This window comes from Otolemur garnettii, unplaced genomic scaffold (genome assembly GCF_000181295.1).
Source record: "Otolemur garnettii isolate 467f Iridium unplaced genomic scaffold, OtoGar3 scaffold00051, whole genome shotgun sequence".
In the NCBI taxonomy this organism is placed as follows: domain Eukaryota; kingdom Metazoa; phylum Chordata; class Mammalia; order Primates; family Galagidae; genus Otolemur; species Otolemur garnettii.
The window spans coordinates 4,786,735-4,800,490 of record NW_003852446.1 but is presented as its reverse complement, the minus strand read 5'-3'; the positions used below and the strand labels follow the sequence as shown (position 1 = coordinate 4,800,490).

The 13,756-nt window shown below is 47.6% G+C and overlaps 1 protein-coding gene across 2 annotated transcripts in view; it reads left to right on the top strand.

Annotated features, from left to right (window-relative positions):
- Positions 1-13,756, top strand: part of MAP3K15 (mitogen-activated protein kinase kinase kinase 15) — a 131,949-nt gene that overhangs the window by 109,702 nt on the left and 8,491 nt on the right. For both annotated transcript variants that reach the window (XM_003791887.3, XM_023514327.1), the window contains 3 exons: positions 8,277-8,434; positions 12,282-12,465; positions 13,412-13,571. In XM_003791887.3, the coding sequence (XP_003791935.1) occupies positions 8,277-8,434; positions 12,282-12,465; positions 13,412-13,571 (502 nt within the window). The remainder of the gene's footprint in view (positions 1-8,276; positions 8,435-12,281; positions 12,466-13,411; positions 13,572-13,756) is intronic.

Sequence of the window (13,756 nt, the reverse complement as noted above, 5' to 3'; positions counted from 1 at the left end):
AGCAGAGCGTCGCCATCGTGGACTTGTACTTCCTCCCAAGCTACAGTCGAGTTACTGAGGAGCTTCTCAGAGTAGGCAATTGATACTTGAAGTGGACAGTGTGTATTGTCCCCAACTTCAAATTGTTTTCACTTTGATGATGCAACTGGCCAGCTGCTTGTGGCAGCAAGATTGTTTTCTCCTTTGTCTTTCAAAAGTTGGATAGGTGTGGTGCTCTGCTGAGGTTGACTCGGGGTTTCTCCATTGATCAGCCAATGGCAGCATCTCTTGAAAGTTAATAGCACATTATTTGAAATCGTGGGTAATTCTGTATAATGGTATGCCTCAGACATTTTATTGGTCCATCATAAAAATAGCCTGTTGAACCTGTTACCTTGGTGAATTCTGGTACCTTGTGTTTTGATATGATTATGTTTCCGAGAGAGGCTGATTCTTTCTGGGGAACATGGGATTCGAAGTGATTTTGAGGAGTTGGATTTTCCTTTCCGTGTGTCAATGAACAAATCATTTCAGTGCTGAAAGAGACTGGATTCCAAGAGTGGTGTAAAATTACCCGCTAACTTTACATTTACAAGACTAATAAGAAAAATGATGCTCAAAAGCTACCTGTGGCATTTTGAAATTCCTACTCTAAAACAACTATAGCAAGCAGTTAAATCCTTGGAAAGAAGTATTGATTTTAAATAAGTAAAGGTTTATGGTTCCCCAAGGAGTAACAGGAGATCGCAGAGGTCTTGCTTGATAGAATTATGAAACAGCCCTGAGATAAGCTTTAAAAGACACATGACTATTCCCTATCCTTATAGTCACCAAGGTTGTAGCGTGGACACATTGGGCCTCATTTTTGGTGACTGATGTCTCAGCATTGAAAGACTTTTTGTCCACAAGAAAGAGTTGTTGTATGTCGGCCGGTGGACACCCATAGTAGAGACACATTTCCCCATCTATAAGGGAATTTTAATGCATCAAAGATGACTTCTCACTTGTAATGCAAGGGGAGGTACATTTGTCTCAAAATGGTAAAATATTACACTGGGGACTCCATTAGAATCTCCCAAAGAAAGAGCGTGTTGAATTTCCATTCATTGTTTCTCATATAAATATCCACATCCATGTATCAATATGTGCATATGAACATGCGTGTATGGCTAGCAATTTATTTTCTTTTAGCATTTTACTACCTTAATTGAAAATTACTTATATCCTCCTCTTTGGAAGCCACCAATTAGCCTGGCAATATGTAGTAAGAGGGACTCTGATATGACAAGGAGTTATTTCAAGACATAAAAACCCCCAACAATTTATCTCATAATTAGCATCCCCGAGGAAAAAAAAATTCACAAAGAAAACACATGTATAATTCATTATTGCATATCACATTTCCCGAGTAATTGACTTGAGGAGGCATGAATTTTGCATTGCAGAATAATGTAGGGGTGTTGGGGGATAATAAAAAAAAAGGAGGGGGGGTCTCATTACGGCTAGGGAATTCCCCTGCATATAATTACTCTTTGCAAAACAGAGCAGTTCTGTAAAAAAAAAAAAAAAAAAACCTCAGCTGGTTGGTGCAGAACTCCAGAACTCCCGGTGGGGTGGATGAGATGGGGCTTTTCCCCCAAGGATGCTGAGAGGTGGCTCAGCCTGGCAGGAAAGGCAAAGGTTTCAGGCAATTTCTTGGCCTGGAGCCCTCCCCTCCTATATTCCTCTGAAGGGTTTTTTCCCTTAGGCAAAAACTAGCTAGCACAGGAGGAAGACTCCTTACTGTTGGTTTTTGGGGGCTTTTTTATTTTTTGTTTTTTGAGACGGAGCCTCACTATGTCACCCTCGGTAGAGTGCATGGTGTCACAGCTCACAACAACGTCAAACTCTTGGGCTTAAGCAATTCTCTTGTCTCAGCCTCCCAAGTAGCTGGGACTATAGGCGCCTGCTACAATGCCTGGCTATGTTTTTGTTGCAGTCGTCATTGTTGTTTAGCTGGCCCGGGCCAGATTCAAACCCTCCAGCCCGGGTGTATGTGGCCAGTGTCATAGCCACTGTGCTACAGGCACCGAGCCCTTATTATTGTTTTTTTAAATAGCTTTATTGAGGTATAACTGACATATCATAAAAGCACCCACTTCAAGTGCATACTTCAGTGGTTTTTAGTAAATTTACTGAGTTGTTCAGCCATTGCCACAATCCAGTATTTGAGCACATCTGTCACTCCATGAAGATCCCTGGGCTCCTTTGCATTCAGTCCCTGCCCTCCACCCCAGCTCCCCACTGCTCCGCATTCTGTTGTGTAGATTTGCCTGTTCTGCATGTTCATCCACTTGGAGAGAAAACCATCTGTGGGTTTTCACGTCCAGTGGCTTTCCCTTTGCCTGGTGGTTTTCGAGGTTTATCCATGCTATGGCATATGTGGGTCTTTCTTTCCTTTCTTCTTCTTTTTTTTTTTTTTTCTGAAACAGAGTCTCTGTCACCCTGGGCAGAGTGCTATGTCATCACAGCTCACAGCAATCTCAATTTCTTGGGCTCAGGCAATCCTCCTGCCTCAGCCTCCCAAGTAGCTGGGACTACAAGCACCCACCACCACGCCCAGCTGGTTTTCCTATTTTTAGTAGAGACCCAAAAATGGTCTCTACTAGAGGTTTTTAGTAGAGACCTCTTATGGTCCTGGGGTATCAGCAGCCTACGCCCCTAGGGTTTGAGAGGCAAATGGGAGGGTAGGATTAAAACGTTGAGGAAGGAATGTCACTGGGCTTGAACAAGTACCTCGGAAGGGTAACTTAATTGGAGGTCTTGCCCACGCTCAGGCTGGTCTCAAACTCCTGATGTCAAGCAATCCACCAACCTGGCCATGTATGGGTATTTCATTCCTCTCATGGCTGAGAAGTATTCCATTGAATGGATAGGCCACAGTTTGTTTATCCATGTACCAGTTAACGGGCATTTGGATCGTTTCTACTTTTCAGCTATTGTGAGTAATGCTGCCAGGAACACTTGCACGTGAGCCTTGGTGTGAATGCAAGTCTTCATCCCTCTTGGGTAGATACCTAGAAGAACTTGAGACAAGAGCTCTGTTCTAATCTGGGGCTGTAAACATCCTTGGTTCAAATCCTGGCTCAACCACATGCTCAGCTGTGTGGCCGGGAGCGTGTTACTTAACCTCTAGGTGCCTCTGTGTCTTTGTAAGTAAAATGGAAATACTCCTAGTACCCACCTCATGGGGTTTTTATGAGGGTGAACTAGGTTAATGTTGATGAATATTTGACCAGTACCTACCACAAAGCAAGTATAATCAAAGTGTGTGTTATTAAATAAATAAAATAAATGCTAAGTTGCACTTAGAAGTCACAGGTTATCAGAGCTGAAAGGTGCTTTTGAGAGGCTTGAGTTGACCTATGTAACTGATGTATTAATCCTTTTGGACTCAAAGGGTGTCATCATAAAAGCCACTGGGCAGGAGTCCTTTCCTGTGACTTTTCCAGCCACCCTTAAATAACAAAGAGAAGGTCATAATGGCATTTTCAGGAGCAAATACAGCCTGAATTCAGTAATTAAAGGGGGTCAACCTAACATACTAATGAACTCCCTGGTCCTGCTTCTGAGACTGGCCTGTTCCCCGCTCCCTGCGGGCAGCACCTGTGGCCAGGATCTGGGTGTCGGGATTTTCTCCCTCCTCCCCAGCTACAGGAAAGAGAGGACAGAGACATGGAAAGTTGTCACTTGGCTAGCGCTATTTTAAGCTGAATTTGTGTGCCCTGGGCCCAGCTGATGTTTACTGTCAATTTTTCATGCTGACTCCCTCTGAACCTGACTCCCACGGCCCGGGCAGGGGCCTGTTCTTTGGATAACTGCCCTCCTCTGGTAACTTACCCCTCACATTTTATCCCCCTCTCCATCTCTTCCCCCTGAGGGACTCAGGCCCAGAAAGACTGCCTTTGAGCAGATTCCTTTTTAAAAAGGCCCAAAGGCAATTTCTCTACAGTAGGTCCCACATCTGGTGTTTGGGGTTCATGCATCTTACTATTGAGAAAGTACAGCAGTGTCCCCAGACTTTATGGTCCCCCTATCTACTGCTGTAAGCTGCTTGTGTTCCTTTGGGATCCAGTCCTCTGTGCAACTTGCTTACAGGGAACATGAACATATGGAGCTCTGAGCCAACCCCATGAAGACCCTTTCAAAGGCTTTGCGTTAGGAAGAAGCAGTGCCCCCTCCCACGAGGCCCATCCTTTAAGCAGAGTAACTAGTGTAGCCCCCAGGGCCAGAAAGCTGCATCTTACTTCTATTTTCTGTACTTCTTTTTTTGAAATGTGGACTCTAACAATATCTCAAAGGGCCTATGGAAGATGCTAGCACATGTGGTCTCCTTTCAAATGCAGTGATCCTGAGTTAATACTGAGTTGCTTGAGTCACCATGGGTCCACACCCTTTTGGGGACAGTGCTGCCTCAACTACTCTAACCTGAGACAGGGTAGACAGCCCAGCACAGCAGGCTGTAAAGAAGCTGCCTCAGCAGCCCCCTCTCTACTCTCTCAACTCTTTCAACTCCTTGATCTGGATGGCATGAGCCTCAGTCAGAAAGCATTGCCCTGCACCGTATGTTTTCTTTGCTGGCAATCTGAAAATCCTGCTTGGACAATTGTCTAGGATCCCTCAATGGATTTTGTGCCCCAAGGAGGTAGGGGTTGGTACCTGTGGGTCCTCTGGTCTCCCAGTTCTGAACTTTGCTCCACTGGACTAGTGTAAGTGCCTAAGAGCTGTGGCTGGCTGGCAGTCCAGTGGCCAGGGTAGTAGGGCATACCTTGGAGGAAATAGAGTTTAGGGAGAAATATGAGGTTCCTAAAAGAGCCCAATCTAAGGGATGCCAATTTTCCAGGATTTCTGCACTATTCAGATGCCTTGCAATGTCATCTTCACTGGTTTTCTCAACAGAATCCAGCCTTTGGTGTAGCTAATATACACCTCCATCATGCATACTGCCTTGGAAGTTCCTTGATTATTTTTAATATTTGTGTGCTTCCATCTCTCTGCCTTAGCTATTTGCTGTGAGTGGATGTTGCCCTGCGAATATAAAAGTGAATAAAATGGACTGCCTTGCTTTTCATTATTGCTCACCTTTCAGTTGTAGGGAAAGAAGGAACTATATTATGGCTTTGGAGATCCTCACATCAGCTACTCTTATTCAGGCAGCTTTTTCTTCAACAGTACTTCTTGATTTATTACATAGATCAGCAATGTCTTGGTGTGTCATTTTGTACTTGGAGATGAAAGACCTGGGTTCTAGGTTAAGCAAATCCTTCAGCTTCTCTGAACCTCTCTCTGGGGGAAGCCAGGTCTTGAACTGTAGAGGATCCCATGTGGTGAGAAACTGAAGCCTCCTACTAACCCCAACCTGCGTTAGTGAGCTTGGAAACTGATCCTCTGGCCCCAGTCAGTCCTTCAAATGCCTTTAGCCCAGCTGACATCCTGACTGCAACTTCACAGGAGACCCGGAATCAGATCTTCCCAGCTAGCTGTTCTTGGATTCTGACCCTTAGAAACTATGTGAGGTCATAACTGTTGTTTTAAGCTTCTAGATTTGGGGTATCATTTATTATACAGCAAAAACAACTAATATGTATGTTGTCCTTTAAAAAAGAGTAGTGTTCACCATGGCGCCATATAAAGAAAAATCTCTGAATTTAGCATTAAGTAGACTAAATAGGCTCCAATTATGAAACAATTGTACGAAGGTGGATAGTTATTTGACCAGGGTCAGTTAGCCATAGCTGTTTGGTTTTGTACTATTTTCTACTGTTGTGTAAATCTGTAAACTTATTTTCTTGCTCTTTTAAGAATTAGTGATTATTATTAGTCACGGTCCACACAGGAAAACAGAACTCTCTCCAATTGTTTTCATAGAGAAAATTTAATAGAAAAAACTGTTTTCTGGATACTGAAAACTGAAAAGGCAGAAAGGAGGCCCTGGGGTATCAGGAAGCAGCCTACGCCCCTAGGGTTTGAGGGACAAATGGGAGGGTGGGCTTAAGACTTTGAGGAAGAGGTGTCACTGGGCTTGAACAAGTACCTCTGACGGGTAAGATGAGGCTGGCTCAGGGAGTATGGGGTGACAAGTTGGAGACTGGACACAACTGAGGGTGCAAAGTGAAGCTCAGTCACGGGAACAGCAGGCACACAGGGAGGACGAGCCCCCTCCCCCATCTTTCCAGGCTCTCTCTGCGGTGCTGCCTAGTTGCAGAGCCTACCAGGGAGCTTCAGGCAAAGCAGAAACGTGGTTTGCAGAGTCCCAGACTCCCCAGCAAGAGCAGAGCAGTGGTGATAGCTTCATAAACCGCATCATGTCACATCTTTCCTTAATTAATGAATTATGAATTAAAAGGCACATTCTTGCCAGGACCTCTCTCTCTGTTGTTCATGGTGGCAGGAGCCTGTGGAAGGGGATATTGTGTCACCAGGAGTTCCCTTCCTGGGTCTCTGGGATTTCCTAATAGCACCTTAAGTATGATAAGCCTCCATCTTGCCCAGCTCTGCAACTCACTGAATACTTCCTCACCAGAGACCACAGCCATCATTTGTACTTGCTGATACAACCCAATTTATAGTTGTTTGTATTTAACTTAAAGCCAATCAGAATTAAACCAAATTACAAATTAAAATAATTTAAATTTTATTTTTGTCTCACAGGCCACATTTCAAGGGCCAGTGGCTACCACATTGGAGCACACAGACCAGAACACTGCCATCATTGCAGAACATTCTAGTCCCAGCTGTCCTAGAGTCTTTAAAATGCTCAGAGGAAGGAATAAATGCTAAGACGACATGGATCTTCCAGAGGAGGGTGCAGGGGCAGCTTCCCCAGACTTCCATTTAGCCATTGCGCTCTTTGTTTCAGTGACTAAAACTCAGGAAACCTGCTTTGGTTGTGTGAGTTTGAGACAGGCCATTCCTTTCCCTGGTCATAAGTGTTCTATTCATGCTTGGCCAAGATCGTCCCTGGGCTTGCTGTCTTCATTGAAACCCCTTTGCCAGCCCACTGCATCAGCTGTCACTCCCATATGTCCTCGTTCCTCAGGCTGAGTTTCAAGGAGAACCAAAAATTTTACTCCAAATCCCTGATCAACCTCCCTCTTGCTATAGCTAATCACCACCTTCCTGGTGGCAACCTCTAGGGGCTCATGACCCCCAGGAGAATGTCCAAAGCCAGGCCTTGGGGACATACAGATTTGCCATTTAGGTCACGTCCTTGCTAATGCCTCCTTAGTTTCTCCCACACTGTGCCCCTTGTCAAAGATCACTGTCCACAAACTCACCCACTACTCCACACTCATACACCTTTGCCCAAGCTCTTCCCCTTACCTCGAGTTCTCCTATCCCTTTGTCCATATCTGGAACCTTCACGGTGGGAATCTGCTTTGTTGACAGCACCAGCTATTGCACCTTTGAATGGCTGTACCCAGGCTATTCCCTGCCAATGCCTGATCCTGGCCAGGGTGCTAAAACCCACATGGGACTCATCCAGTGGGCAGCTTTTGACCAGGGACTGCCCAGTGGCCTGGCTAGACCTCTTCTGCCATCTGAGCCTCTTCCTATCCAATTCTTCCTTCTCCTTCCTTTCCCAGGTATTAGACCCACACCTTAGTCTGATGGCTCACCCTGCCTGGCCTGCTCTGGACCATTTTATCCTGTAGAGATGATCTTGGAGATCGAAACGGGGAAAGCCATAGATTTCCCTGAGTTGAACCAGGCAGAATCAAGCACTTTCTCATATTCTCATACCTTTCTGTGTATGCCTCTGTCAGAGCACGTACCACATTCTACCGTCACCGCTTCCACCACTATTTGCCTGACTTCTCTGCTAGGCAGCTCCCTAAGATCAGGCTCTGGTTCTCACTTTCTGGATCCCTGTATCTGGCATGCACTGATCCGTGCTTAGGGAACTGGGCCCATTTGTCCTTTGAGGGGCTAAGCAATCCTTTCAATGGGACTAGTATTAAAAGAAGGCATGTTGCATGTCTCTGGTTAAAGAAAGATGCAACCATATTACTTATGCATGGGGCAAGGATCCATCTGCCATTAAAAAGGTGGTTCAGTTCACACACTTGTTTACTAAGGGTCTACTTAGTTTTGTTTTGCTTTGAGATGGGATCTGTCTGTGTTGCCCAGGCTGGCCACCAACTCCTAAGCCCAAGTGATCCTTCCCCCTCAGCCTCCTGAGTAGCTAGGATTATAGGCCACTTAGCTTTTAAGAAATATAGTGCCCGATAATCTTTGTTTCTTTGCTTTCCAAATAGGCACTCTGCAGTACATGGCCCCTGAGATTATGGATCAAGGACCTCGCGGGTATGGTGCTCCAGCAGATATCTGGTCCCTGGGCTGCACTATCATCGAGATGGCCACCAGCAAACCTCCATTCCACGAGCTTGGGGAGCCACAGGCAGCAATGTTCAAAGTAAGACATGTTTGATGATTTAGATTGCTGGTGGTGAGGGAAATAGAATTAAAAAAAAAAACTCTCAATCCAGAAAACCTCTCCATAAAGGTAGGAGAGAAGGCAGAGTTTTATTACTGAATAAGCATTAAACCAAAATGTGAGGCATGTCACCTGCCATCTGCTAAGATGGCAAAGGCACAAATCTCAGTTGCATGGCCAAGTAGATATAACCTGTGACATCCATGCTCTCAAGGTAAGCAGTAACAAGGCCTCAGGTGAGAGGGAATGACAGCCCCCTTTGTCACCATAGCTCATCTTGGATTTACCTGGTAATTGGGGGGACCATTTGCAAACAAACTTCTCATATCTTTAAGATGGGAGGTTGTTTGGAGCAAGGCCCAGTGAAGTTTGAAACCTCTCCTCCTATAGCAGCTGGCAGAGAGAGAGGTGCTGTGGTCTCTGATGACTACATTTCAAAGAGGTGGCTACTGAGTTCTTATGAGAGATATTTCTGGCAAAAGGCTTATTTAGCTGTTAAAAAGATTTACATACATCTGAGAGACAGAGAAAGAACTTACAGTTATAAGTTCTCTAAGGGAAATGCTCTAATAAAAGGATGGGGCCCTCTTCCCTTACGTTCAGCAGGGAGAACTCAGCCTTTCATTTCTATGTGCCCTTACACCGGGTAAGGCTCAAAGGTCATGTGTGGTGTGTCTTTGGAGCTTTCTGCCTGCATTTTGAAGAGATGGGACTTTGGATATCAGTTGCTGTGTCGTTTGTCATTCTAGCACCCTCCCAGGAAGAGCAGTCCAGGTGCTGAGGCCAACGTAATGCAGGTTGACCAGTATGAGCAGGGATTTTACTGGTGGGCAACGGACCCCTTGGAAAGGCACATGGTTGCTTGTGACCCCACAGGAAGCTGACACCAGGGCAGCCCTGCAGCTTCTGGCTCCATGTATACTTGGAAACATATAAGGGGCTCTATTGCCAAGAATCTATTACTAGCACTTGAACTTCCATGGAGGAATTTTAATTTGTCCTGAGAGACTGGAGTCACGAAAGGCCAACTGGCCATTGCATGTGAATGATGAGGCCATGGTGCATCAGTGTGCCTGATAGAATGTGATTCCCAAAACCTCTTCCCAGCTTTGCTGCCAAACATGCAGCCTCATGGCCTACATCTTTCTAAGGCCCTCCAGCTCAGCCTCTTGGGCAGAAAGAACTAAGGGGCGTGAGCACAGATGCCTGCCCACTGAGCTGAGGGCAGTGCCTTCCATAGGCTGTGAGTCCTCTGAGCTGTGAGCACTCCTTAGCCTGGCCAAGCGCCTGCAGAAGGTTCTAAGAGCTTCTCTCCCTCATATTAGCCACTCAGGCAGCTCCAAGGCCAAGACCTCAAGTCAAGAAGAGTCTTCTGATGCCTACTATCCCAATAGGACCCTGAATACTGGGGCTAGGAGACAGCAATGACCATCAATGGGCCCAGTTGGGGCCATTGAAGATCTTGCCACCACAGGCTCAGAGAAAAACACTGGCCGTCTGAGAGCCATGGATGGCTGCTTTCTGATCTGTGGTGACTTCCTGTGACACTCAGGAAACCCAGCTGTGTGAGGGCTGTGACTTTCTCAATTCATCCACAGGGCAGGAGCGACTCCCCACCATCCTCTTCCTTCCTCCTGGTTTTTATTAGTTAGCAAATTAGCTGAACAAACTCTTTGGAAATGTATTGACTTTCTTGGATGGTATATAAAGTCAGTTTTTATTGCAAATGAGAAAGTTTTTATTAAATGATGTCCCCTGTGTTATTTCTGGGATCCTAGAATCCTTCAGGAAAAATTTAAGAAACTTCTGGGCAGTGTCTAAAAGGGAAATGTTCTTGCACCCTAGGGGACCATTATGGCTTTGATTGTGTCACCCAAATAATATGTGGAAGTCCTGATCCCCCCAGTACCTCAGAATGTGACCTTATTTGGAAATAGGGTCTCTACAGAGATACTCAAGTTAAAATTAGGCTTTAATCTAGTACGAGTGGTGGCCTTATTACAAGGAGGACTTGGACACAGAGACAGATGTGCACAGAGAGGACTATGAAGACACATGGGGGATGGACATGGCAGGCAGAGGAGTGGGGGACATGTCTACCACCTTCCGACCACCGACCACCAGGAGCCGAAGAGGCCAGGGAGGATTCTCTGTGCACCTGCAAGGGAGCCTGGTCCTGCCAACACCCTGGCCTTGAACCCAGCCTTTGGAACTATGAGACAAGAAATGCCTGTTGTTTAAGCCACTCAGTTTGTGGTACTCTGCTATGGCAGCCCTAGCAACTAATTCAGGGAGCTTTGGGCCAACAGCAAAGCACCCTCAAAGGGGATGTCCTGGCCAGGTCAGCGTGCTGCCCACATTTGCTCTCTCTTTTGTGAGAGCCAGAGGAGCAGCTACCCCTTTCCTCCTTAAGTTCATCTTGAGTTTTTGTCTCTGCACCCCTACCGCCTGTGACGCTGCCAGTGCAGCTCCCGACAGCTGCTTGGGTGAGGGGCGTCCCCGCTAATGCACCCTGCACTTCAGATCAGGTCCAGCATTTCATGTACTCCACATCTACAGCTCATGAGCTGTCTGTCCTGGCCGTGAGGAACAGTGTAATGGAGACAGCACGTGTCCGGCTGGTCATGGGCCTTGGGAATGTGAAGTCTGGAGGCTCTGCAGTCTGCATTCAGCAGACCCCGGGAGCACTGGAGAGTTGGGAAGGGACATGCATCTGGGGGACAGAATGGCTTCCGCCCCTGCGCTATTGCGCAAGCTTGGAAAAGACATGGGGAAGACCGTGAACCTTAAGGTGACAACTCCTAAGAAGAGAGAAAGCCACCCCTAATAGGAACAGTTATGCAAGACTTGTTATGGAAGCATGCTTGTGTCACAGTGAGATGTGACAGCTTAGACCAACTCTTGTTCCACTGCAGGTCACAGGAACAGAGGACCTTTAGCAGGACAATGATTAGCTGACCAGAAGTGGGAGCTAAAGCAGAAAATCTAGCAGGAGCCCTACCATGAAAAGGCAGTGTCCCCTCCCTCCGCCAGCTGTCTCTGTGTGGAGGGGCCGTGGGTCTGCCTGTGCACAGGATAGTTACTTGGCTGTGACTTAACAGTCTCAAGGATTTATCTATTCATGGTTTAGAGCTGGAGGTTGAGAATCTGGGCTATAGACACATAGAGACTGAGAGGCGTGAGGGGTGTCTCTTGGGGAGTCTGTGTGTCTGGGAATGGATAACAGATGCCTTTAAATGTCAGAGGTTATGCTACCCAAGGCTGTTGTCCAAGTCCTATCTCAGTTATCTTCTGCCTGTAGTAACACCTCCCCCTGCCAAAAAAAAAACTTCAGAGGTTTAACTCAATGGCTTTTTATTTGTCACAATTCTGTAGGTTGACTGTTAGCTCTTCCTCTGGCCTTACCTGGAGGTGGCTTGGGTGGTCAGAGAGGGCCTCTCCATATAGCTGGGTGACAGGTGGGATGGCTGGGGTGGCCCCTTCACATGGTCTTCCTTCCTGGGCTTCTCCCCAGTGTGGTGGTCTCAGGGCTCCACAAGGACTGGAGCAGGAACTTCAAGGTCTCTGAAGGCCTAGGCTCTCGAACTGTCACAGTCCCACTTCTGTCACCACCTCACAAAGCAATCACAAGAGGCCAGCCAGTATTCAAGGTTGGGGAAATAGACCCCCCCCACCCCGGATGAGAGGAGCAAGAACAGAACATTGCAATGGGGTATGGACAGAGATGGGACTCACTAGGGCTGTTGAGTGGCTTTGTGTTGAAGACAGGGCCACCTAGATTCCCACGGGCCTTACTGACGCATCATTACCTCTCCCTTAAATGCAGGTGGGGATGTTTAAGATCCATCCTGAGATTCCAGAAGCCCTTTCAGCCAAAGCCAGAGTCTTCATTTTATCCTGTTTTGAGCCTGACCCCCACAAGCGTGTCACTGCTACTGACCTACTCAGAGAGGGTTTCTTAAGACAGGCGAACAAGGGCAAGAAGAGCCGAATTGCTTTCAAGCCCTCAGGTGAGGCCTGCCTGGGCAGCGGGGGTGACACCCTAGCTTGGTGAATGCCTGGGTGCCTGGCTCCTCTGTCACTCTCCAGAATGCTGGGGTGCCTGTTTTTGTGAAGAATGGTAGGGATTGCATAGTGAGAGGCCGAGGCAGGTGAATTGCTTGAGCTCAGGAGTTCGAGACCAGCCTGAGCAGGAGTGAGGCTAAAAATAGGCAGGTGTTGTGGCGGGCACCTGTAGTCCCAGCTACTTGGGAGACGGAGGCATGAGGATCGCTTGAGCCCAAGAGTTTGAGGTTGCTGCGACCTATGATGCCACAGCACTCTACCCAGGGGCGACAAAAAAAAAAAAAAAAGATCCAACCAATAAACGTCCTTCAATTTAGATGTACAGGGAGCCTGACAGGTGATGGTGACCCAACCCTCCTTTGTTAAAGTGCCTCCCTCAGGATTAGGAAGAGCAGGGAAGTGTGAGGCGCCTTGCTGGGATTTTGTGTCTTCCCACGTGCAGAGCCTGGGGCTTCATTTTCGGACCTGGGCCTGTCATCCTGTGCTGACCCTGACCTTAATTAAAATGTGAGTCAGGGAGGTTAGCCTGTGGTGGCTGTCCTGTGGCCACCAAAGCCTAGTGACAAGGTGGTAAGTCCTTATGGCAATGACATAAGAGTGGCTTCTGAAAAGGAAGCTGTTTGTCCTCCTTTCCCTGGTATAGACATGGCTGGGAGCCATGACAGAGTGGCCCAGCAACTTGCTCTGCAGAGTGTGACCTCAACTCCCTGCCTCTCAGTAGAAATGCATCTGGGGCCCTCTCAAGTCCCTGTTTCCCCAGGATCTGGGTAATTGCTGGCACCACCTGATTAGAGCAGTACAGGCTACCTGGGCCTGAGGGGCCACCAGAGGCTCAGCTCCCACCCTGTCCCCCACTGACCCTCCCCTTCACACCTGGCTGTCTCCTGATAGAGGGTGCCCGTGGTGCGGTCCTGGCCCTACCCTCATCAGGAGAGCCTGCAGGCAGCAGCAGCAGTGAGCACAGCTCCGTCTCTCCAGACTCGGATGCCCAGCCTGACGTGTTCTTTGAGAGGGCCCAGGTGCCCAAGCACCAGCTCAGCCACCTTCTCAGGTATTCTGGTCCGTCCCTCTGCTATCCCCTGGATGTGAGGGTGCTGGTGCTCCTGAGTAGTAGAATGCCCCCAGGGCAAAACCACATGGCCACCAAGGGCTCTTGCTGCCTTCCTGCAGGGTCCTGTCCAAGCAAGAAGGTCACTCTGTTCCCTGGCTGTCCCCACTTCTCTCCTCCTACCCCCT